The sequence below is a fragment of the Rhinolophus sinicus genome, linkage group LG15, assembly GCF_036562045.2.
Source record: "Rhinolophus sinicus isolate RSC01 linkage group LG15, ASM3656204v1, whole genome shotgun sequence".
In the NCBI taxonomy this organism is placed as follows: domain Eukaryota; kingdom Metazoa; phylum Chordata; class Mammalia; order Chiroptera; family Rhinolophidae; genus Rhinolophus; species Rhinolophus sinicus.
In genome coordinates this window covers 7,612,461-7,639,245 of record NC_133764.1, presented here as the reverse complement: position 1 = coordinate 7,639,245, position 26,785 = coordinate 7,612,461, and the positions used below count along the sequence as shown (strand labels likewise).

Here is a 26,785-nt window from a genome sequence, read left to right as displayed (position 1 = left end):
ATGGAAAGGCAGGTCTTCAATACGGGATGTGGTGCGTCCAACTTTAGTAACAGTGTGTGACAAGGTTCAGCTTGTTCAGTACAGTCAGTTGGGTGTGAGCTATGGTTGAGCGAAGGTGTGTTTTCAAGTGTGCTGTAAATCATCCTCTATCATGACAATGCTCCATGTCACACATCACTTCTGGTATATGGCAGTTTCTGTAAAATAAACACATTACGGTGTGTCCTCATCCACCTTATTCACCAGATATGGCACCATGTGACTTCCGGTTCTTTCCCAAAGTCAAAATAATTCAGGACATCGAGGCAGCCATGAGAGCGCAATTAAAGACACTCAGGAAAGAACTTCCAGAACTGCTTCAGAAAGTGGCAAGAATGATGGGATAAGTGTGTTCAAAGCGAGGGGGAGTATTTTGAGGGGGATTAATGGCAATATGTCTTTTACTGTAACAATTTTTTTTAATTTAAACATTCACTATGCTGTTTGATCACACCTCGTATGTCTTTATTTCTCATGGCAGCGTGATGCTGCTGAAAGACCACAGGCGTTAGAGTCAAACAACATTTTATTCAAATCCTGCCTACTTACATTACTAGCTGTGAGGTTTGGGACAAATTATTTAAAATGAAGAAGATTTTATTTTTCTCATGTGCCATATGGGGATAATGAATACATCCTTTGTGAGGTTTTTCAAAGATTCCGTTAAATGTGATTTTATGTAAAGCATATAGCCGCATCAGAAGTGGGGACCATTTTATTAATAGTTGGCTCTCCCTGTGGATCAGAGGTTTCCTAAACCTAGATATTTCTCACCCTTCTTCTGGGTTTAGCCCGACTTTGCCTTTCAGTGAAAATAATTCTTTTTACTTAAATCACTACTTTAGAAGGAGTTCTGGGCGTTAAACTCCTTGTCACTGTTGCTCTGAGTTTATTAGCGGAATAAATGTCCGTGGGCCAGCTGCTGAGATGAATATTCTCTGCTTCCTGGCATGTACAGTGCCACTTTCTTTTGGAATCGCATTCCCTCATTGCTCACCCTGCGGGAGCAGGCTGGGATGCCACAGCTTCATTATAGGCAGAGCTGAGCCTCTGCTCTGAAGCCACTCAACAGTCTTCCCACCGAAGCCCTTCTCCATTTTTTCCTGTCCAGCTCCAGGGTGAATTCTTGTCCTTTGAAGGAAGCCTCTGGGCTATTCATTATCAGGGTTGCTGCTCCCCCAGAGTTACGTCCTAAATCTCTGTGAGCAGTCTTGCTTGCAGAAGAATGGCAAAGACTCTCTGTCTGAGCAGGATTGTGTAAAGAACAGTTAACTAGACTTGGAGGTAGGGGATGTGGTTTCATGAGACAATGCCTGCCCTATATGAGCAATGTGAGTTTTACAACTCACGTTCTGGTTCCAGGTCAGTTTCCTCATTGTTCTAATGAGGGGGTCTCTAACTTTCTTTGCCGCTCGGATAGTTTTGAGGTTGCAAACTTAATTGAATATAGGCATTTAGGGGACTAGAATGCTAAGACTGGTTGCCTTCCTCTTGGTGTTGTTATAATTGAAGTATGAATGAGAGTCGATTTAATGCAGGGGTTAAAAGCATAGATTTTTAAAATTGAGGTATAACATACATCCTGAAATATGGAATGTATGCTAATCTTAAGTATATGTCAGTGATTTATTTTCATGTTTATCATATCGCTCTCATCTATCTACCCATCTATCCCACCCCTTTATCCAGCGCTTGATAAAAATATGGAACATTTCCATCACGCTGTAAAATTCCCTTATGCCCCTTCGCAGTCTGTATTTAACACCTAGAGGTAACCACTATTCTGCTTCTGTCATTATCAATTAGTTTTGCCTGTTCTTTTGGAGTCTCTTTCAAAAGGACTTGGTCTTGGTTTTCATATAAATGGAATCATATGGCATGCACTGTCTGATGTCTGGCTTTCACTTGACATAATATTTGTGAGAGTCATCTGTGTTACGTGTGCCAATAGTTTACACTTTTTACACTATTCCGTTTCATGAACATACCACGGTACATTTATTCAATCTCCATTTGATGGGCATTCTGATCATTTCCACCCCCCATCCCACCCCAATACTTAGTTTTGCCAGTCTTTTTAATTGTAGCCATTCTAGTAGGTATCTCATTGTGGTTAAAAGCATCAACATTTTTAAGCCATAAAAACTAGCTTTTGAGTCCTAAGTCATCCACCAGTGAGATATGTGAACAGGAACAAGAGATCTGAAGACTCTGAGATTCAGTTTTCTCACCTACACAATATGGGTACTCTTGCCCACCTCCAGAGGTTTTATGAAGATTAAATGAGATAATGCTCACAAAGCAGAGTGTCTGGCTCAGAAAAACCCTCCGTATTAAATAAAAATGATTGCAGCTATTATTGTGATGGTGATTATTTTTAATTGATATAATGCAGGTAAAGAAATCCCTTATTCGGTTAAGGTTGTCTTACATCGAAAGACATCATTGGTTGAAATTGTCAAAACATATACATGTTTTAATGGTTTAATATTCTCTAAGGCAATTGGCATGAATTTAAGAAGAACAAAATTCAGAAGAAGAAATTCATTTACTCCATCGACAACTATCCAGTGGGTACAACAAATGTGCCCAGCACTGTTCTAGATACTGAGTTTTCCTTCTTGTGAAACATGAACTCTAGGGTATAAGAATGGGTACAGACAATAAACAATAGCAAATAGGTGAACGAGAGAGTTTTACATAATGCTCTATGCACATGATACGAATAAAATATTGTAATAGAGAATGTTGGGGAACCTATAGGAGATGGGATGGTTAGAGAAAGTCTCTCTCAGGAGGTAACACTTGTAAGAAGACTTAAATGATTAGGAAGGATCTAAGCTTGCACAGATCTGTGGACAGAGTATTCAAGGTGGAGGGAACTGCAATTGCAAAGACTGTAATTCAGGCATGAGCTGGGCGTATCTGGAGAACAGAAAGGATCCAAGGGGGAAATGGTATGAGGGAAGGAAGATGGCAGGCCATGGCATGTAGTGCCTTGCAGGTTATTTTACATTTTTATCTTGAGTGCATTATGAAGCCTTGAAAGACTTTAAGAAAAGGGATAGTATGATCTGATGTCTGTTTTTAGGAGATTACTTTTAAGTTATGCTATGTATAGAACAGATGGTAGTGGGTAAAGAGTTAAGTCAGAAGGCTGATCCTACTGTTCCAGGTGAGAAGTGTTGGGGGCTTTGATGAGGGGGTGGCAGGAGAGATGAGAAGAGTGGGTGAACATGAGATAAATTTTCCATATAGTCCTGATGAGACTTGCTGATGACGGGGAGGATAAGAGAGGAATCAAGATGGTAGGATTGGGTACTTGATGGTGAAGAAGACTAGGGGAGAGACAGTTTGGTATGGTATTCTTTTCACCTTTGTTATGGGTTGAATTGTATCTTCTAAAATGATATGCTGACGTCCTAATTCCTGTACCGGTGAGTGTGACTTTATTTGCATATAGCATTTTTGTAGATGTAATCAAGTTAAGATGAGGTCATACTGAATTAGGATGGGCTTTAATCCATTATGACAGTGGCTGATGCTGACAAGAGTAACTGAGTGGAGAGATGAACATGCAAGTCAGACTGGAAAGAACTGAGAACAAAATGTGAGGTGAAGAAGGGTACTTACTATTATCAACTCTTCAGATAAATTTTACTGTGAAGGCCAGCAGAGAAATGGGGCAGTGCCTGGGATGGGGCATGGGGTCAAGGGAGAGTGTTGTATTTAGAGATTTAACAGTCTGTAGAAGTTTAAGTTTGAATGAGCCCATCGAGGGAGAGAAATTGATGATTGAGAAGGAAGGAGGTAATTCCAGGAGCTAAGTACTTGAGAAGATGAAAGAGGTTAGGAAGGGAACAAGTGCGTTTCCCTCCCTTAACTAGCAGGGAAGACAGAGAGCATGGATGGATGGATGGATGTAAATTCCCTGTAAATGAGAGTGTTCCTTTCTTTCGGCTCCAGCTTCTCTATGGAGTATGAGGCGAGGTTATCAGTTGAAGAGCAGGAGGTGTTGGAGGTTCCAGGAGCCAGGAAATCCATAAAGACATTTGGAAGGTGGAAGGGTGAACATTCCAGGGATGGAGAGCAGAATTACCAAAGCATTGAGGGGCCATTTGAGAATTTTGGTTATTAATTCTAAGAGATCCTGGGCAGTGACAATGATAACAGCAAACACATAGTGCTTAACATATTCCAAACACTGTTCTAAACTCTTTATATACAGAGGATGCTGAAACAAAAATGTATACACATTTTCAGAAAGGAAAAAACTGTATTAAAATTGTAATAGTCAATATATACCGATAACAAAAGATGAATACAAGTTACATTTGACTTCTGCAATTACAAGAGATGCTCAAAGTGGTTACCATCAGGGTCCAGACACTTCTGATTACGGCGAACTACTGCTTGAGCAACATTGACCCCAGTGTCCACTTATATACATTTTTTTGGCACCTCCAGTATATCTCTCCAATCATGCTAGCTCGTACTTTATTCCCCCATTTTGTTGATGAGTGAACTAAAAGCGTAAGTAATTTGTCCCTAAATCACACAGCTAATAAAAAATGGAGCTGAGATTAAATCCAGATGGTCAGCATGGATCCAGAGTGCAGGCACTTCCCTGCATCTCATGTGATGGCTCCTTGGCACTGTCCCTTGTTTTGTGAAGCCAGGCTCACTTGCTCAGGCCTTGAATGGCAATAGTTACCACTTATTATTTAGTGTATCTACTCAAGATCTTAAACACTTTACATGCCTTAATTAATTTGATTATCACAAAACCCTCTTCAAGTACTATTATCATACTCATTTATAAATGAGGAAATTAGGGTTCAGAGAGGTCAAATAATTTACCTGAAGTCCCGCAGGTACTAAATGGCAGCCAGTTGGCTTTCATCCCTGGTGGTTTTGCTTGGTGAGCCCAGTGGAATGAGATGGAGGCCAGGGATGGTTGTAAGGATGGGCCATTGAATCTCAACTGGGTAAGGAAAGGAAAGTTCAGGATGGTGATGGATGATTTATCAGAGTCTGGGCAGGAAACAGATCGTACTCGCAAAAGGGGGAATTTGGTAAGAGTTTCACAAAACCATCATTAAAACAAAGTAAGTAGGGTTTGAGGAAACTACAAGGGGTGGTGTAGTATTTTGGACTAGTGAACATGGCGTGCTGTTCCACTCCAGGGCTGAAGGGACAAGAGGAGGGAGCAGGGACGGGAACAAGAAAGGAATGCCGTGTGGAGAACAACTCCCACAGCCCATCCAGGGAGGGGCCAGGCGATAGTCGCACTCTCCTCCTGCCCTCCCCTCTCCTGCTGGTGCCTCCCACTGGCCAAACTAACTGGAGATCAAGAGTCTGTGATGCAGTTCATAGGGGTCAAATGGAGGCCCTGCCACCTCCTCACTCATAATCCAGCCTTGGGGACCCACACAGGAGGAGCAGGGTCTGCAGGGAAGGTACTTAGCCAGGCAGTCCTGAGGAGGGTCAGGCTCTGCCTCCCACTCACTGAATGAAGGTAACCAAGTATCCGAGAGCAGAGGGAAGGGAGGGGTCCCCGGCAGGAGAGGGGTGGAGAAGCAGTGGGCTTCCTGTGGGAGTGGACTAAGAGCCTGGGTCACGTGGATGCACTAATGAATTCACCATACCAAGTAGAGAAATATGGAAAAATAGAGACGTATTCAATATCTCACTTATCAGATGCATCAGTGCCCCTGCCCCTGGGAGTGGTGTACCTGAGGGTGGACAAAATGGCAGGAGCTCACCCTCAAGAGGGAGCAGGGTCGGGGGAAGTTCGTGTGGGTGATTTCCCATATATGCTTCCTTCCAGCAATCTGTTCTCCTAACAGAAGAGCAGCTGCCTCCCCCCGCCCCCCAAACCTGAGGAGAGGAGACTGGAGGCTAATTACAGTATATCATGTTCCTAGTGAGTCCACACCCCCTTCTCCTCACCCTGCCCACATCAATCATGGCTCCCTTGTGTCTTTTCCTGGGACCCAGGGTGGGCAATCTTGCTTTGCTCCCAGAAGGAAACATCTGAACAGAGTCACACGTGACGTTAACTCAATATATTTTCCCCACTACACTACACCGTATGCCTAAAATCACTCACTTTATTTTGTACTCTCATCTCAGATTTGTCAAGCTGCCATATTCACCATGACAATAAATAATACTTAACCCAAATCCATGTAAAAATGCCCCGAATTTGATTATGAACCTTCTCTCCCTGATAACTTCTCGGAGATACTTAATAGTCCACAAATTAAATTGCCCTCCCATTGGGAGATAAAGTCTTAAAAAAATTATGGCCCCTGAAAATCTTCCCTCTCCAGTTTCTTATTCTGCTCTGTCTGGGTCAGAAGGGTCTCTCTTAGGTGTTTTGGAAGAGGTGGGGTCCCTCACGCAGCTGCCAGAAGCATGGCTTTCCTAGAAGCATTGTAGAATGAAAGGAACCCCCAGTATATATAGTGATGGAAGACTTAGGTTCTGTCCTACATCACAGGTTAACCACTCTGTGACTTTGTATAACTATTTAACCTCTCTGAGACTGTTTACTCACCTGCAAAATGGAGATAGTATTAATATTTTCCTCAACTATTTTCCTCTAGATAATAAGGCATTCATTGCTAATGTCTCTATGTAAAGGCACATGGTAATATTAGATAAAATGGTATTGCTTTTCAGCATAATTCCTTTGCTCACAGGAAATGCAGTGTTTTGCAGAATATGAGAAGAGGTCAAGAAAGAGAGGAAAGCAGGTCTCACGACAATAGGAAAGCAGTAAGTCTACACGACAATAACAAGAGGGGATTTGACCAATTCTCACATTGCTTGCTTAGCTGACCTCTGCGGCCTGCCCTAATCTTCTAGGATATTTGAGGCGAGGAAGGAGTCTTCCGTCCCTGCAGAGAGTGCCTGCATCCTTTGCCTCTGCTACCCAGGCTTTCTTCAGGACTCCTCTTGGCCAGGGTCCTGCTCTCAAGAATGAGACACAACTGAAAAGGAGATCACAGTCAGATATGGGAATTTGGTGAGACTCTGGGCATCTTTCCAAGGGCATTATAGCCCGCACATCTGAGGAGAAAATAAATGGTGTGCCAGGGTCCCCTGAAATAGAAATCAACCTCTGCACTGTTTCCTCCAGCATGGAGGAGGCAACGGGCTGCGTGGTGCACTGGGGAGAACTCTGACCTGGGAAGATTCAGAGTTTAGTCACAGCCAGCAGCCAACACCTCCTTGACCTTGGACTGTGTTTTCCCTCCACAGCCCCAGTTTCCTCATCTGCAAGCAAATATTGAGGCTGGAAAAGGTGAACTTGAATATTCCATCAGTTGTAGCATTCTCTGATTCTATCTCAGTGGCGGGGGGGGGGGGGCGATGGTGGGGGAGCGGGGGGTATGGCTGTGGGAGGGGTTATCCCTCCTAAAATCTCTGAAGATTAACGCCCCCACCAAGCAATCCTCTCTCATCCACTTAGTAAATAATTAGGATGCACTAGAGGTGTGGTTTTCAGACGTTTATTGTTGAGCCATGTAATGCTTTTTTTTAAGAAAAAAATCTTACCTGAAAGCTTTGTAATATACAGAGAGTGCTCCCCTGTTGCAGTGGATGAGGTCGACCTAGAGTTTGCCCTTGGCTGCAGCTGGAGACCTCTATATAGAGTACATGTTTATGTTTTTGTTTGTTTGGTTTGGTTTCAAACACAAAGTACCAGGTGTGGTGTTTTTTTAAGTCCAAACCAACAAAATTGATGGTTGGGGGTATGGACATTGATTTGAATTGAAACAGGCTGGTTTATGAATTCCTTTGTGGAGGATTTGCCCCCAGTGCGATGAACCAAGCTGTATTCTAGATTCTGCCCTCCACCCACCTGGCTTGTGATCCGCATTCCTCTGTATCTGATGAGAGCATCTGCTTTCCTAGAGCAGAATGATAGAATGCAAAGCACCATCTTGAAAGTCAAGAGTTGGGGTTCGGTTTCCAAAACTATCTATTAATATATGACCTTCAGAAATTCTCTACTTACCCTCTCTGGGTTTACGTTCTCTCCTTTGTCAAATTAGAGTGTTGGGCAAAGTGGTTCCCAAAACATTCTGGCAAATTGGGATTGCTCACCCTGAGCCCTCACAGCGGTGGCCACGTGGCCTTCACCAGGTGGGCTGCACACCTGGCGAGCATCCCCAGGTCTCCCTGCTGAAGTCAGCCGCGGACAGACAGGTGAGGTTGCCCAGAGTGTTTGCCAACATCTCTGCTAACGCCATAGACTCTGGAGGAAATAGTCCCCATGCACTTGTGTGAGCAAGCACTAAAATTGTCACATAAAATAAAGCATTCCCAGTAGCTGCTCTCTAGAGATTTTTAAACTAGTAAATAGTCACTGTCAGTGCAATCTGCAATTAGACCTGGCCTGCCCCCAGTTTACCTCGCTGGAGCCAGCTCAGAATTGCCTAATTCTCTCAGCAAAAAGTGACTGCATAGAGAAACACAGGCCTCCTGGCTCCCAGCCCCCTCCCAGTGTGGAGATGTGGTGTGGGCTCTTGGGAACTGGAAGGAGACTTGGGGTTTCCTGACGGTAGAGCCCTCAGGCCAGATAGCAAAGCCCAAGTTCTCTCCAGCTCCTGCTCTTGACTCTTTCTGTCCTGAAGTCAGCTTGGGGCACATGCAGAGTAAGAGGACCCCAGGGAATTCCCTGCATGGGAGAGGAAAGACTGTAGTCTTGACGTGAATAGCAGCTCCCACGTATTGAGGCTTATTGGTGCCGAGTAGCAGACGGAATGATTTATACACAGGATCACATTTAATCCTTACCACCCTCCTGCCAGGTGGGTATTAGTACCTGCACTGGATAAATGCCTTGTCATTTACACAAGGAAAAGTGTCCCCTCTCACTTCCTGGCCCCTGTACTTTTTTTTTATAAAATGACATTTATTAGAGGTGTGTTTTTTTTGTTTTTTTTTAATATGAAGAAGTCCAAAGGAAAACAGAGTGGCCCATGATCCCACTCCCTAATCCCAGATAAACCCTGTAAATAGTACAAACATTAAAATAACACATATGCATGTTTAGAAAATTCGAACAGTAAAGAAAGTAATAAAATTCAAAGGGAAACAATTAGACCTGGCCTGTCCCCAGTTTATCTCAGTGGAGCGAGCTCAGAATTGCCTCATTCGCTCAGCAAAAAATGACTGCATAGAAGAGCACAGGCCTCTCTTCCTTCATCCCAGACCCTCTCCCCAAAGGAAAGGAAGTTTTAGTCGTTTGTATGCACGAGTACTTCCAGAAATAAAATATTATTTGTGTAAATCAGCCTACCTACAATGGGTCTCTATGTATCCTCCCTGTATATATTCTTTTCATTCTAATTTATATAAAAGGGATCATACTGAAACATTGCTCTACACCTTGATTTCTTTTTAACTTTCTGTATCTTGGAGATCTCCCATCAGCACTGTGGGGGCAGAGCCCCAGAAAGTAGTTTACAGGCTCTCGGCCTCACGTGGAGGAGTGCTGGCTCGGGTAGTAGATGGCCGTCAGCTGTGGCTGATTGGCCGTCAGCTGTAGCCAGTTAGCCAATTAGCCGCTAATATAACTGCTGCGGCTACGGAGGAGAAGAGAGAAGGATGGGGGCTAGCAAGGAGATGGCGGCTGGGCTGGCAAGCGTGGATGGCGGTTTGCGGACAGTGTGGATCCAGCCTCCAGTGAGAGTATAGTGCCGCCAGAGAGAATATAGTGGTATGACTCCCCTACCTATGGCTCCGTGGGTGTTCCTTTTTGGCCTCACCATATCCTGCGTTCTTGTGTGGAGAGCGGGAGCAGAGACCCTGCAGGCCTTCCTGCATGACAAATGGCGCAGCGAGCAGGGTCCCCCGCATGACAAGCACATACAGCTCTGCCTCATTTTTTAACAGCTGCATAGTATTCCATCTCATGTATGGATTCCAGTTTACTTAGCGCCCCATGGACCGAAACTACTACTATCGAGGCTTCACTGGTTCATACATTATGGAAAAACTTAAGAGCATATATGTAGGGTGAATCCTCGCAGCGAGATACTAAGTCAAAGGCCTGTCCTTCAAATAGACACCACTAATTTACACTTCCACGAGCAGCAATGAGAGCCCATTCCCCTGGCATTGGGTATCATCCAATGCATAACTTTTTCCAAACCTATTAGTTTTTTTTAAAAGGTACGTCATATTTTGATTTGTATTTCTGTAATTATGTATGAGTTAAGGTTAAATCATATTTTTATATCTCCATCAGCCCCTTAAAAATGTTTTGTTTCTTTATAAGGGGAGGTAATTTCCTATTTATATTTCTTGTGCATTTTTTTCTAGTAGTATTATTGTTATTGTTGTTATTATTGTTGACATAATTAAGTTTTCTGTAAACAAAGGAAAAACACCTTTCTCACATGTATTGAAAAGATTTCCTGGGGTTTAACATGTGTTTTGATTTTTATCTGTGGCATATTTTTCCGAGAGAAGTTCAGCAGTGAAGTGATTGCATAGCAGGCCACCAGCACCTTTTGAGCTCCCTGTCAGCTTTTCAGAGACCTGCTCTGCGTCCACTCTGGGGGCATGCTTTGCATTTCAAGCAGGCTCAAAAGATGGAGAGTTGTTCCCCCATCACGGAAGATATTTTTGGTTTTATTTCATCACAATAGTGTATTTTTATTGTCCTATTTTCATACCAGATTTTCCAAGGCGACTTCAGTATCACTTTACTTTGTTTCTGTCGATAAAGACAATTTGTTGTATGTTAAAAATGTGTAATCTAATTTACCAATCTTAATGAATGGTTGGGTTTGTGTACTGCTTCAAGATTATTAATAAAAAAATCCATGATTTTAGAAATTCTATAGTTTTACTTCTTGTTTGACAGATGTTATCAGGTAGCTTTTTCTTCCCCTCAGGGAGGACTTGTGGGGTATATTTGTCTCTGAGTTCCTAAAAACCAGAAACTCTTTGTTTCTTTTATTGTTGGAGGATAATATGGCAGTGGATAAAATCCTTGGGTAACAGTTACTTAACTAAAAACTAACTAGCTAGCTAACTAATGACCTATCTATCATCTATCCCCCCCTCATACATATATATATTTGTATATATAGTATATAATTTATATATATATAATATACATACCCATCCATCCATTATCTATCTATTATCTATCTATTATCTACCTATCTATCTATCATCTACCATTAAACAAAATAAAACAAAGAATTATTTAACAGTCAGACATCTCCCCAACTACCCAGCACAGGAGATAAAACACAGAAGCACCTCATACACCCTTCCTTAATTACAGTCCCCTCTCTACCTCCAGAAGTATCTGTTTTACTGAAATCAGTATTTCTGATTTCCCTGAACTTCCTTTTATTGTATAACACTACATATGCACGTATCCTTAAACAATATAGCGTGTTGTATTGCATGTTTTAAAATTCTCTCTATATGATGTCATTATGTTTTTCTTCAGCTTACTTAGTGGACTCAATATTATAACTGCGAACCATCCATGTTGATACTGAGAGCTCTGGCTCATTTCATTTTCACTGCTGTATAGGATTATATTGTATGAATATACTACTATTTATTACTTTTCTTTTGGTAGGAATGTAGGTTTTTTTTCCCAGTTGTCTTTACTGCAAACAACATTGCATATTAACCTGCTGTGGACATCTCGTTATGCACATATGTGAGGATTTATCTAGGGTATATACTTAAAGGTAGAATTGCCGATTTTATGATATTTCCGTCTTCAACTTTATTAGCTGTTGCCAAAGTTCTTTCCAAAGCACTTGTACCAATTTACACTCCTACTAGAAATGTGTTCCTGTTTACTCATGGCAGTAGTCTCAGGCATTTTCATTTTTTGCCAGCCTACTGCGTGTGAAGTGATACCTCATTACAGTTATTTTTCAATATTATTTTATATTAATTTCAGATGTACAGCATAGTGGTTAGACATTTGTATAATTTAAGAAGTGATGCCCCGCCTAGTCTAGTACCCACCTGGCACTATACATAATTATTACCATATTATTGACTGTATTCCCTATACTTCATATCCCCATGACTATTTTGTAACTACAAATTTGTACTTCTTAATCCCTTGACCTTTTTCACCCTGACCCCAACCCTCCCCCATCTATCACCCCAACAAATCTAGTACCATCTGACACTATACATAGTTATGATATTATTGACTATATTCCTTATGCTATACCCTACATCCCCATGATTACAGTGTAACAACCAATTTGTACTCTTTAATCCCTTCTCCTTTTTCACTCAACCCTAACCTCCCTCTCCTCTGGCAACCATCACTATGTTCTCTGTATCTATGAGTTTGTTTCTGTTTTGCTTATTTATTTTGTTCTTTAGATTCCACATATAAGCAAAATCTCATTGCATCTGATTTTCTCTGTCTGAAATATTCCACTCAGCACAATACCCTCCAGCTCCAGTTCCATCCACGAACCGCAGATGGCAAGAACCCATTCCCTTCCATGGAAGAGCAATATTCCACCTCCTCTTTGTCCATTCTTCCATTGACAGGCACCCAGGCTGCCTCCACATTTTGGCCATTGTAAACAATGCTGCAGTGAACATATGGATGTACATGATTCCCCAAAGTAGAGTTTTGGGTTACTTCAGATACATACCCAGAAGTAGGATTCCTGGGTCTATCTTTGTCTCTTGTCACAGCCTTTGTTTTAAAGATTATTTTTTCTGTTACAAGTATTGCTACCCCAGATTTTTTTGTTTGTTTTTTCCATTTCCATTTTCATGAAATATCTTTTTTTATCCTTTTTCTTTCCATCTGTGTGTGTCTTTCAATCTAAAGTGAGTCTCTTGTAGGCAGCATATGTGTTTTGTTTTCTTTTCCATTCAGTCCCCCTATGTCTTTTGAGTGGAGCATTTAGTTCATTTACTTTGAAAGTTTACATTGAAAGTTGATAGATATGTATCTATTGCCATTTTATTATTCATAATTTTGATTTTTTTTTCCTTCTTAAAAAACTCCCTCTAACATTCCTTGTAATATTTGGTGGTCATGAACTCCTTTAGCTTTTTCTTGTCTTGGAAGCTCTCTATATAGTCCTTCAATTCTAAATGATAGCTTTGCTGGGTAGAGTAACCTTGGTTGTAGGTCCTTACTTTTCATCTTGTTGAATATTTTGTGCTAATCCCTTGGCCTGCAAAGTTTCTGTTGAGAAATCAGCTGACAGTCTTATGGGAGCTCCCTTATAAGTTACTAGCTGACTTTCTCTTGCTGCTTTTAGGATTCTCTCTTTGTCTTTAACCTTTGCTATTCTAATTATGATGTATCTTGGTGTGGGCCTGTTTGAGTTTATCTTGTTTGGAACTCTCGGCACTTCCTGGACTTCTATGCCTATTTCCTTCACCAGCTTAGGAATGTTTTCAGTCATTATTTCTTCAAATAGGTTCTCAATCCCTTGCCTTCTCTTTTCTCCCTCTGTTACCCCTATGATGTGAATGTTGTTATTCTTGATGTCCCAGAGGTCTCCTAAATTATCCTCCTTTTTTTGGATATTTTTTTTTCCTGGATTTTTTTTTTTCCTGTTCTGGTTGAGTTTTCTGCTACCTTGCCTATCAAATTGTTGATTCAACCCTCTACTTCATCTAGTCTTCTGGTGATTCTTTCTAGTGCACTCTTCATTTTAGTCTTCATTTTTGACTTGTTCTTTATCATGGTTTCTATGTCCTTTTTTATGCTTGCTATCTCTTTGTTGAAATTCTCACTAAGTTCCTTGAGCATCTTTATAACCATTGTTTAAAGTCTGTATCTGGTAGGTTGCTTGCCTCCATTATTTTAGTTCTTTTTCTGGAGTGTTCTCATGTTCTTACATTTGGGACATATTTCTTTCTTTCCTCATTTTAGCTGTCTCCCTGTATTCCTTTCTATGTATGAGGTAGATCTGCAATGTCTCCCAGTCTTGGCCGGGTGGCCTTATGTAGTAGGTGCCCCTGTGGGGCCCTGGCACAGTCTCCCTGGTCACCTGCTCTGGGTGCTCCAGTGGTGTCCCTTCTGTGATTTCCGTATGCCCTCCTGTTATAGTTGAACCTTGATTGCTGTTGGCATGTCAATGGGTGGGATTGATTCTCAGGCTGACTGGCAGTAGGGATTAGCCACATCCATAGCTTATGAGCTGCTATGCGGGGGGCTTACCCCACTGAGTGGGATTTGCCCCAGTGGGCTTGGTGCCTGTTGATACCACCCTTTGTGTATGCCACTTTGGGGGCTAATTTGGCAGTGCCCTGTTATTGTCTGAAGCCAACCTCCAAGTATGTTGATTCTGGGGCCTCTTGGGAGGGGCTCCAGTGCAGGCCCAGGTCAGCCACTGCCTGTGACTAGCCAGGGGCTACCTGGTAGGAGCTACACCGCAATCTGTGGTTGTTTGCTGCCTGTGCTAAACCTGGAGGCATATGGGAGAGGCTGCCCTACAAACTGAGGATGGCTGCCACCACTACCAGGCCTGGGGGAACTCCGCAAAAAGCCAGGACACCCAGAGGCCTGCTGCCACCTGTTGGCTTCCTTAAGGTTCAGCCACTGATAAAGCTTGTACAGTACATGAGTTGGGTGAGGCAGGGTCTCAGGAAGTCACTAGAATGGGAAGAGTTGTGGTCACCATGTTAATATAGACTCTGGTTTGGTGCCAGTGCTGAGCCTGGAGCTACTCAGCAAAAGTCTCAGAGCACACTGAGGCCAGTTGCCACCCGCCTGGGTCTTGTGGACTTGGATAGTTTTTCAAGGAAGGGTGTAATGTTCATGGGGCTGGCAGCTCTTAGAGAAAGTGTCTCTGATATTGGGTGAGTTGAGTGAGCTAGGGTCTCATAGAGTCAGCAAGGTGGAGCAACAGAGCTCACTAGACCAATCAGATTCAGATTTGGCAGTAAGCATAGGGGGAGGGCTCAACACAGGAAAGATGGCGCCCACCTGCTGGCTGCACAGGAAGAGGGCTTCTCACAGGGAAAATGGCAGTGTCTTCCAACCATGGCCTCGAAGCCACACACCTCAGTCTGCTCCCCATATGCCTCTTTCACCCCCTGAGTCACTGTCTCTCTGCTGGAACCCAAGGTGAGTGCCTGCAAATGAGTGAGTCTGTGCATGGGCAGTTTAAGAGGACATCTGGGTTTCCTGCAGCCTTCTGCCCCACCCTGATGGTTGGAATCCCCACTGTTTTTCACAGCCAGATGTTGTGGGGGCTCCTCTTTCTGGCACCAGTACTCTGTGCAGGGGAGGCTGGTGTGGGGCTGGGGTCCATTGCTCCTCTGAGGGGAACCTCCATTGCCGAGGTATCCCTTCCAGTTCTCAACCGCCACACAGAAGTTTGGGGCCAGCCTGTTTCGCGTCTCTACCTCTCCTACCAGTCTTGACATAGCTTTTTCTTTATATCCTTAGTTATACATAAAACTTCTGTTCAGCTAGACTTCAGATGGTTCTCCAGGTTGATTGTTCTATAATTTAGTTGTAATTTTAATGAGTTCATGGAAGGAAGCAGGCACAGTGTTTATCTACTCCACGATTGTGGATCTCTTCATTACAGTTTTAATTTGACTTTCTCTGATTACTTGTGAGATTGAACACCACTTTATGGGTATCGGCCCTTCGGGTGTTCTCTTGTCTGATTTGTCTATTATTTCTTCTGCCTATTTTTTCTATTGGGTTGTTTTACTTTCTTAATAATTTGAAGTTATTTATGTGCTCTGGCTATTAATGTTAATATATGTTTCTCTTGTTTGACTTGTAGTTTTAGGATTGCTTTTGATATAGCACAGTTTAAAATTTTTCAGTTGTTTCCTCTTTAATCTGTGCCTTTTGATCCTTGTTTAAAAACCTGTCTCAGCTTTGAGATCATTAACATAGTCTCCCATATTTTCTAACAGATTTAAATTTTGATTTTTCATATTTAGGTCTGTAGTCTTCCTTGAATTGTATTGTGTGTGTGTGTGTGTGTGTGTATTTTTCCAAATTGTTCTACCTCTGTTAAGTGAAAAACCTGGTATCTTTTTTCTGAAGAAAGATTTTTTATTCTTCATTATTTTCATCATTTTCAATGAGTTTTAGGGGAATGGAATAAAAGAAAAATTGTACTAAAAAATATTAGCAAATCCTTGGGGTGGTGAGATGGCTGAGTTGATTATAGAGCAGGCTCTCAACAACAAGGTTGCTGGTTCAATTCCCACGTGGGATGGTGTGCTGTGCCCCCTGCAACTAAAGATTGAGAACAGCGACTGGACTTGTAGCTGGGCTGTGCCCTCCACAACTAGATTGAAGGACAATGACTTGGAGCTGATGGGCCCTGGAGAAACATACTATTCCCCAATATTAAAAAAAACCATTTTTTTAATATTAGCAAATCCTTAAATAGCATTTAGTAGTATTGTAGTAGTATTGTTTTAAATGCCAGATATATATATATATATATATATATATATATATATATATATATATATATGTATATCTTCTCAACAATCTGTGAAATGGGTATTATTATTGTTTCCCTTTTGCATTTAAGGAAACATCCGCATAGAGAAGTTTGAATTTTGTCAGCTGGGTTCCAGAATGTGTTGTGTTCTTCAATCAGTACACTGTCCTACTTCTTTGGAAATAAAAGTCTCAAAATTCCATGAAAGGTTGCTTCACTTTCTATAGATTCAGTGTTTTATGAAGATGGCTTCTTTCCTTTATTCTTTTTTTAAATGGCATTTTGCCACAGTATATCTAGATATAGGACCCTTCTAATATATATTCTGATACTTGATTATTTTTTATCAAAAGAGTAAAGTCTTCCATCTACTCAGGAAAAAAAATTATTACTTCTATCTCTCTTCTGGGAATATAGTTTGAAATAGACGGTAGCTTCTAGGGTTGTCCCCTTTGTCTCTTCTTTTCTCCCACTGTTTTAGTGCATCTTTTTCATTGGAATTTTCTTCATCAATTTCCTTTAGTATCCACTTTGTTGTCCATATTTGCAACTCAGGTAAACTGTCCTGATCAGTTTGCTTCTCTCCCGTGGCTGTTGATCTAATTTCACAGATGCAAAGTTCTCTTAAATCTTATTGAGATCACCATTCAGATATTACCTCATTTCCCCGCCTGTTTCTTGCAACAAATCTCTTTTACACAGAAACTTTCCTTCTAGTTACTCAGGGCTGCTTCCTTAGCAGAACCACCAGCATTGTACAATTCCAGGAACCCAGCCTCAGACTTCTCTTCAGCTCTAATCTGCCCCCTGCCTGGAGACTGTTGACCTGTGACTTCCAGGTGATGGTGATGGTGAGAGGGAAGCACAGAACTGGAGGTAGAGAAGTTATCCAGATGCTGCTTTGCTCAGTTTAGTTCAGCTCGTGAAGGCAGGCACAGTCAGCAGCCTGACACTACCCTTGTTCATGGTCAGAGGTTGCGTGTCTGTATTGGGTATGCTCATGCTTCTTAACAGGGGTATTCACAGAGCTCTTGCTTACCTCTGCCTGGAGCTCTGCTGGATATATGGCTATTTCTCTGGAAACACAATTTAGGCAATGTTTGTATTCCTTTGGCTTCCTGCCTAAAATGGCACTCAGGAAGGCATAAACCTGGGGTAGTAGCTGCCAAATGGCATGGTTCTTTGTGTTATGGCTAAAGAACTCTATGACCCATTTATATCATCAACTGATGAGCTCTATGCCTTGCCAAGGCAAAGAGGAGGTATTGAGTCGCCTCTCTTCTGACTGCCCACCTATGTAGGGCTTCACTTTTACCAACCATTCTTCTCTTCATCATGCTCTTGTTCATGCTCAACCAATTGCTCCTTTGGAGGGTACAGAAAATGTAAATCAGTCTAGACGATGACTTCCTAGCATTAGTTCTATATCCAGCTGAATAGTGACCTGTCGATAGTTCTCTCTAATGCTCTATTCATGAAGTGTTGTTCCTGGACCTGTGACCGTCATCAGCATCACCTGGGGACTTGTTAAAAATGGAAATGGTCAGAACCCATCTCTGACCTACTAACTGAGGAATTCTGGGGCTGGCACCCAGCAATCTGTGTGCTGTCCAGGTGAGTCTGATGTGCTCCAGTTTGAGGACCACGGCTTTTACAAAGGCTGAAACTGCCACTGTGCCTTCTCCAGCTCAAATAAACTCATGGGCAGCTTTCCTATATTTGACCCAAGAGATGTCTTTGAAAGGCTCCCTGAAGGGTTGGGTACTCACTGAGTGGTCCTTAGACTTGTTTTTCATGTTTACTTTTCATTTCATTTAACTGAAAGTTTTCCAAACTAATTTGACCCTAAAATTCTTCATTCCAATTCACAACTTCAGTACTTGAAACTCAACACTTCTGAGCTCCAATGTCTATGAACTTGTTCAACACCAATTGGACTTCTTCTGGCTTAACATTTCCACTGGGTCCTGACTAAAGTCTCAGAGAAGAGTCACAACCACACTCATTCAGATCACAGTCAGGTTTCTAGGGTATAAAGGCTGTGGACTTCGGATCCAGCTTTCCATCAATAAAATAAGGAAATAATAGTAAAGACAGCTCACCATGCAGTAATGATTAAAATTTTACGTAAATAGTACATGTAAAAGATCTTTGTAAACTGCATCCTGTTACAAGATGGTCACTATTACGATGCCCCCCCCAAAATTAAGCCATGTTTTCAGAGTGGCTATTCCTCAGACTGGCACATAGTAGGTGATCAGTAAATTACAGTGTCCTTTCAAACAGCATAGCCCCAAAGTACTAGGGCAATGCTTAGTCCTGAGGGACCTTGTTCTGGCTGACAGATAAAGATGATTGTAAGTAGCACAGGCACTGTTTTATGTTCCATCTTCCTCAGTATTGATTTGTTTATCAAAAATGTTATTTATAAGGAGCACAAAAATAAACCAGCCCAAATTCTGCAGGATGTATCATAGGTTCTGAATTAATGAGGTCCAAATTTATGAGGGTTCTGAATTGTTACTCCTTTTTTATACTCTTGTGTTGTCAGGAGATGGGGTGGGGAGAAAGTGACCGCGTTACCGAACAAGGGTCCCCATGTCCCCAGGGCTTGTCGCATGTCCCTGCACCCACCCCTTGTCCCTCTCTCCTTCATCCCCTGGTGGAGATGAATTTCTGCAGGTACCAGAGTCCGGTTTCTGGAGCTGTGATATGGCTTGCGATATGAACAGCAGCCTCTTAGTTCAGCTCCAATAATTCTATTGTATAAAATTCTGGGTTTTGACCCCAATATTTTATAGCGAGAGAGTTCCTTGTGGGAAGCTCTGTGCCCTGAGGAATGAGGTGTTTATTCCAGAGTGGAAGGCCTGAGGGAAACAGTGGTAAAATTTTCTTATGTTCCTGATGTGCTAGGACAATGGTTCTCAGAGTTTGGTCCCTGGACCCAGCAGCATCAGCATCTCCAGGCAATTCGATAGAAATGCAAAATCCTGAGTCCCTTCCAAGATCTACTGAATCAGAAACTCTGGGAGTGGGGCCCAGCAACTATTTTGATGCAGCCTCCTGTTTTTCCTGATGCACACTCAGGTTTGAGAACCACTGATCTGGGAGAAGGGCGGAACTGGGCCAACCAGGCTTCATTCTTCAGAGGGAGAATCCTGGCGCTTGGAACTTAAATAGTGGGTAGTGCCAGGCACCCACAAGGGCCCCAGTAAATGGTTATTGAACCCACGTGCATAAATCGAGCTTAGGTTGTTTCTCTATTTACTTGACGGCAGTGGGTCTTCTTCCCAGTGGCACATTAGAATCACCTAGACAGCTTCTTAAAATTAGGTTAACCTAAGCCCAGGCCCTGGCCAACTGAATCAGAATCCCTGGAGTAGTGTCCCATCTGTGTCTTTAAAAGCATCCAGATGATTCCAACATGCACCCAGGTTTCAGATCTAATGTAGAGGGAAAAAAATGCAGTTTAGGTTGTGTTTACACTTACCATACATTTTTCCATTAGAAATGTATTTTACCTATTTATATTACAAAAATTGCATACTCATTGTAGAAAAAAACAAAAGCTTGGTAAATATAGAAAAGGTAAAAGGAGAGAAGAATAAAAAGACTTGTGTTCTAGCTACCCAAAGGCAGTTGTCAGTATCAGGTGTATTTTCTTTCAATCTTTTTTTTTCTTTTTTTTTGCACGGGTTTGAATTTTTTACAGCATTATGATCATATTTAGTATAGAATTTTCTGCCCATTTTTAACTTAACATTGCATCTTAGGTAGTTCTGCACATTGCTATAATTGTTAAGTATAGTTTTTAATACACTTGGTGGCAACATGACAAAAAATGGCTTTTCTCCTTTTTCACATATACATACCTCAGGATGGCGTGTGGAGAGTCCTTTCTTTACAATGCCTGCATTTCAAGTGTATTGTGAAATCCTATTTTGAATGTCAGAAGCAGAACTTGAATGCTCTTTCTCTTTGAATTTCTTCTCCCAGGGTTCTAACCTGCCCTCGGTCTTTTCCTCACACCACCCCACAGGTAGATGGATGCATTAGGCTGCCGAGGGACAAGATCTTATTGCAGAAAGTCAAGAGAGAAAGGCATAGAAGTAGTTTTCCAATGGTTCATAACCACCATTCTACTTGTCAACTTCAACTGCTATTGCGTTTCTCCTAAGCCACAAGGCTGTGGTTCCATAGGATGTGGTATGATTAATAAACATGCACATACACAGGTCAGACCCATGCCTCTGTACTTTGGAAAGGAAGAAAACAAGTGAATAAGGCAAGAAAGAGAAGGAGGGAAGCTGGGACAAAGGAAGGGATGGCAAGACAAATCGACTGATGTTCTGGTGTGCTCAGTCATAAGTGCCAAAATGAAGCCATGTGTCCCCCTTTGCCCCCTCTGCTTTCAACATAACCTTCCCAGAACTTTCTTCTTTATTGCAATACATATGTATCCATATATATGATATATATATGAATAAGTGATATATGACATATATATCAATACATATGATATATGTCATATATTAATTCTGGGGCAGAATATATATATTATTTGTTGTATAGTAATATATATAATATTCCTAAATATGTGTTATATATAAATGTTATATGATAGAAATATATATACTTTATATATATTCATAAAATATATATTATATATTTATATATAAATTTATAAAATTACATATGTATTTTTTTCTTGATTGCTTTTACCTTCTGACTTAGCTGCCAATTTGACATTAAGCTCAACCCCATTGTTGGGTGAGCTGGAGCTGCGACGTTTGTCTTCTTGTTGGTGTCATGGATGTGCCAGGTAATTTTGCCCCATCTTCTTGCAGGACATTATGGGAAGGATGCTTACCGAAGTGGAGGACCTGATCTCCATAACTTCATCTCATCTGGATTTGTCACATTAGGAAGAGGACACACGAAGGGTACAGTGGAAACCATTTTTTACTAAAATACAGAGGTTGCCTAGGGATCCCCCATCTGAATGTGAAGATGGTTTGGAGGCCAGAGGCTTGTCCGGGACAGGAATAAGCGGGGTGGTTTCGTGCAGCTTGTCCTGGTGACATCCATGACTCAGATAGGAGTGACCGGGAGGTCACAGGTGTGACTTTAGAGGGCAATCATAGACTACCAAGAGACCTCGATCCTGGTGTGGAGCAGGACAGAGGCCAATGGCTGGCTCCCTGTGGGAGGGGACCATAGGCAGCGTGGTGGGAAGCACTGCCAATGGATGTGACAGCATTTGCAAAGTGTTTGTTGTCCTCTTGGCTATTATTCCTTTTTTTTTTTAAGCCACATTTTATAAACGGATGTCAATGTTCTGTACTGTGGGTTTCGAAGCCAGCGTGCATGTCAAGAGTTTCAGCGTCCTGAGTGTGTCTGTGGAAACTCTCTGACGTGGACAGTAAGGTAGAGGTTATGCAGACCTTCAAGCTACAAGATGAAAGCTAACGTGGCATTTCTGCTGAGCTGCTTTATGACCTAGCTGACAGCTTGCAGAGCATCTGCAGGGGGGTACGGACGCCTCGATTCTGTCTTTTGTCTAAACAGAGTCCTGCTAGTGGTGTGAGCGTTCTGTCATAGCAAGAGTAACTGGCTCCCTAACTCCTTCGATTACCTTCCTAACACCTGTGTACTGTTATAGACCAACTGTGTACTCTGTTGTAGGGATGGTATATCCCTGTGTTCCTCTGAAATATGTGTCTGTTTTAAGTGTGAGTGAACAAGGAACTTTGCAATATTTTCTTACATCCCGTGCGCCTACTTTTTAAATTCCCTATGTGATGTTTGTTCATCCTATAGAGAAAAAAAAAATATCTGTATCTGTGTATGTATTTTCTGTTGTGTCTATTTGTGTCTAAATAAAGTTTATTGAGGATACAGGTGGCATTTGTGGCTAATAAGAATTGCAGAATCAAATTGGGACCAGAAGGGGGAATGGGCTCGCTCCAGGAGCTGAAATGGGCTGCACAGTTAACCAGGGAAAGACACAATCCTAGTCATACCCATATCAAATCAAATCTGGGATGGCCAGCCCCCATTCCATCCACTGTGTGATAACTACCTATTGCAGTGAAATAAATCACTCTAAAATGTAGCATTTAAAAATAGCAATAAACATTTATTGACTCACATAGTTTGTGCAGGTCAGGAATTTGGGAGCAGCTGAGCTGGCTGCTTCTGGCTTGGGGTCTCATGAGGGTACAGTCAAGATGTCAGCAGGGGCTGCATCATCTGAAGGCTAGACTGGGGCTGGAGGACCTGCTTCCAAGATGGTTCCCTCACATGGTGCTGGCTGTTGGCAGGGGGCCTCAGTCTCCCTATGATGTTCTATCGCTATTTGAGTGTCCTCACAACTTGGTGGCTGGGCTTCCTCAGAGTGGGTGATCCAAGAAAGACAAAGCCAGAAGCCACAGCGTCTTTTATGACCAAGTCTGTTGGTTACACACCATCACTTCCAAGATATTCTGGTGGTTACACAAGTCAGCCCTACTCAAAATAAAAGATACACAAGAGTGTGAATATCAGGTGCCAAGGATCATCAATGGCCATTCTGGAGGCTGGCTACATACTCCTATGACCCACAGAGCAGAGCTGCAAATTTGGATCTTTCCAACAGAGCGTGGCAAATCTTACCAAGGCTTCTCAGCTACAGTGGTTTCCCATCCTACCCCCACTCCTTGTAGGTGGTCCACCCTGAAACAACAAATAGTTCAATCAGTAGAATTCTCTCTCTCTCTCCATATATATATATATATATATATATATATATATATATATATATATATATGCATATGTGTATATGTATATATATGTGTATATATATGTATATGTGTATATATATATATATACATACAGAGGGTGCCAAAAAAATATATACACATTTTAAGAAAGGAAAAAACTGTATGAAAATTACACTGATGGTAACCACTTTGAGCACCTCTTATAATTGAAGAAGTCAAATGTGACTTGTATTCATCTTTTGTTATCGGTATATATTAAGTATTACAATTTAAATACAGTTTTTTCCTTTCTTAAAATGTGTATACTTTTTTTGGCACCCTCTGTATATACACACATGTATACATATATATATATACATATATGTATATATTTGTGTATTTTGGTTCATGCATTCATTCAACAAATACTTCCTGAGGCCTACTATGTGCTAAGCAATATTCAGAAATAAAATATAATCTGTTCTTATGGAGCTCACATTCCATCGGGGGAAGCAGACAATATAAGTTTTTGATAATAAGTGCAAGGAGAAAACCTCAAGCAGGTAAGGCGGCAGGAAGTTCTGTGGCCGGAAGCCGCTCTTGTCACAGACGGCCTCTTGGATAAGGTAATAATTGAGCAGAGACCCACATCCCAAGTAGAGCCCACAGGAAGGCCCTGAGGTAGAAGCTTTCTTGGGGTGTCAAGAAGTAGGAAGGAGGCCAGTGTGAGTGCAGCAGGATGAAAAAGGCTGAGAGTAGAAGGAGATGGAATCGGAGCCACAGGGGAGCCAGATTGTGTGTGTATCAGGCCATGGATGTAGCCTGCTTTCAAATGAATAAACCTCCATTAGAGCAACATAAAGGACATTCTCTAGCCCTACCTGTCCTTTAGGTCACACTCACCTGGGACACCCAGGAGGCCTCGGTGTGTGTGTGGGGTTGGGGGGTTTGCTGTGGCCACTGTTTATTATCTCCCCCATCTTAGTTGTGGCCTCATCCCGCCCTCCTGTGCAGGCATGGCCTGTCCCTCCATGTGTATCATCCTTATCAGAGCCTCTTCACCGTTCCCTTCCACCCAAAGGCCTCTGAAACCTCTTTCTAGGAATATACTTTGTGTGTATTGTGTTATTTATGTAATAACTAAAGTTGTCATACTCCCCTCCAGCTCCTGCCCTCATTCGCCACTCTCTTTCACATTAAACTCTAAAGGCTGTACCTGCAGTCTCCTATTCCTCTTCTTCCATTCTCTTATTTTAAAAATCTTTTATACTTTTTTATTATGGAACATTTCCAACATATCCCAAAATAGAGAGGCGAGCTTAATGAACCCTCCTCTTCCCATCAGTCAGTTTGCCCAGATCATGTAGAAGCACATCCCAGACACTCTCCATTCTCTTTTGCATCCATCTGGACAAACGTGTTATCCCACTACCCCCACTGCTCTTGCCAAGCTCACCGGTGACCTCTATATTACTAGGTCTCACCTACTGGTCACTTCTAGGCTTTACCTCACTGGCCCTCGCTATAGCTTTTAAGAGCAGACCACTCTCTCCTTTGGAAACATTTGTTTGTGTTTCCACTTGATTTCCAAAACACCATGCTGCCATGGTTTTCTTGCTTCCTGGTTGCCCACACCTGACTAGTCTCCTCCATAGCTCCCTCCTCATCTCTCCAACTTACCCATGTTGGAGTGCCTAAGGGTTCCCTTCTGGAGCCTCTCCTCACCTGGGAAGCAGTGCTCACTCCTTAGCTGACCTCACCCAGCCTCCTGGCTTCATGTACTGGAAACTCCCACATTTATATCCCCAGCCAGGACATCTCTCCTGAAACTGACATTACCACATGGATTATTAATAAACATCTAAAACTTAATATAAAGCCAGAGTGAATTCACCTCACCCCCAACCTCTGCCTAAACCCCATCCCTCCCACAGACTTCCATCTTCCTAATGCATCAGGCCAAAAACCTTTTGTTTTTCATCTCGCCCGGAGTGGAAACCAGATCCTTAAATGGCCCCCACGCCCTGTATGGTGAAGCCCCAGTCCCACTCTGACCTCAACCCCTTCTGCTCACACTCGGCTCCATCTGCCCCAATCTCACAGCTGTCCTCATGCAAGCCAGGTGGGCGACGTACCCCTGTTCCCTCGGCCTGGCAGACCCTTCCTTCCCCAGGAATGCAGATGACATGATATTTCACTTCTTTCAGTCTGTTCAAATGTCATTTTTTTTCCTGAAGTTTTCTGGATGCTCTTTAAAAACTGCAATTCTTTCCTCCCTTTCCCTGCCTCACTTTGCTCCATAGTTCTTAACTCTGTTTTGACATACTTCATATATTTCTTTTTTCCCCCCTATTATCTCTTATTGGAATGTAAATTTGTCTGCTGACTCCTCAGTGCCTAGAACAGTGTCTTGCACAGAGTAGGTGCTCAATAAATGTGCTTACACAAAATGAATGACTATATGGGTTATAGTGGCTGCTTCCTACAAAGGGGCAGTTGCTTCGGAGCTCCTACTTTTTAGCAAAGGCTTTGGGATTCTCTCTCTCTCTCTCCTCTATCTGGCTCCTGGCAGGGTGTAAAGGACCTAATGAACAGTGCAAACTATCGGAAGAGTGGCAGCAGTAGCCAGCACATCACAATCACTCTGCAAACTGCCTGAGAACAGAAGACAGATGCAGTGAGCACATCCATATTTGCTGCCACTGCCCCCCATAAAGATTAAGGCCGGGTGTGGCTTGGGATGCACGAGTGGAGGTCACTGGAATTAATAATATTGATGTGTGGGGATTTCTAGGAAGAGTCTGAAGGGGAAAAAAAAAGCACAAGCCCCCAGGTCTAAGGAGGTAGAACAGTGGTATAGAGGGAGGGGATGGAGAGATTTTGGGGGCTGGGCCCAGGGTACCTGCTCCCTGAGAGGGTAATGAAGAAGAGATGGGTTCTAACATTCAGCAAACATACAGGCGTTGGCCAGTGATGAGTCTGGGTAAATGGTCTGCCAGGAGTGAGAGCGCAGGGCAAGGGAACGCAAGGACCAGAGCCTTTTCGTCTGCGTGATGGGTGGGAGATATTAGAGTGCAAGAGGTGGGGAGCTTTTGATGGTGACAAGACCTAAGGGTAACTGGTAACTGTGGGAGTGGGTGGCGGGCTGCATGAAGTGGAGAAGTAATCAAAGCAGTCGGCAGGGACCCGCTTCAGCTTCTTCAGGTTCCATGTGGGCTGTGGATGCCCCAACCAGCACTGTCCTTGTTGGCTTCCCTCAGCCCTTTCCGGAGCCCCACTGCGGGTCCAAACCCCATGCACACCTGAACCTATGCTCACCTTTCCCACCAGCCCATTTGTCTGGGCACTGCCCTGGCCTTGTGCGATACAGGATTCAAAGGTACATCTTCTCTTCTAGAAAAGGAAGAATGGATGAGTAGGCATCTACAAAACTGCAGGCTGCCACCCATATACCAGGATTTGAGCAAGAGCCTACAGACCATCCTGTGGATGTGGCAAGGGAACCCCTAAGCCATTTGGCCAAATAAATCTAGCTTAGAT

General features: G+C 42.6%; 1 protein-coding gene across 4 annotated transcripts in view; it reads left to right on the top strand.

Annotated features, from left to right (window-relative positions):
* The window catches only part of SHISA6 (shisa family member 6), a 304,147-nt gene that overhangs the window by 120,571 nt on the left and 156,791 nt on the right, over positions 1 to 26,785 (top strand). For 2 of the 4 annotated variants that reach the window (XM_074319589.1, XM_019755213.2), the window contains exon 4: positions 21,353 to 21,448. The exons of the other annotated variants lie outside the window; for them this stretch is intronic. In XM_074319589.1, the coding sequence (XP_074175690.1) occupies positions 21,353 to 21,448 (96 nt within the window). The remainder of the gene's footprint in view (positions 1 to 21,352; positions 21,449 to 26,785) is intronic. 4 annotated transcript variants of the gene reach the window in all.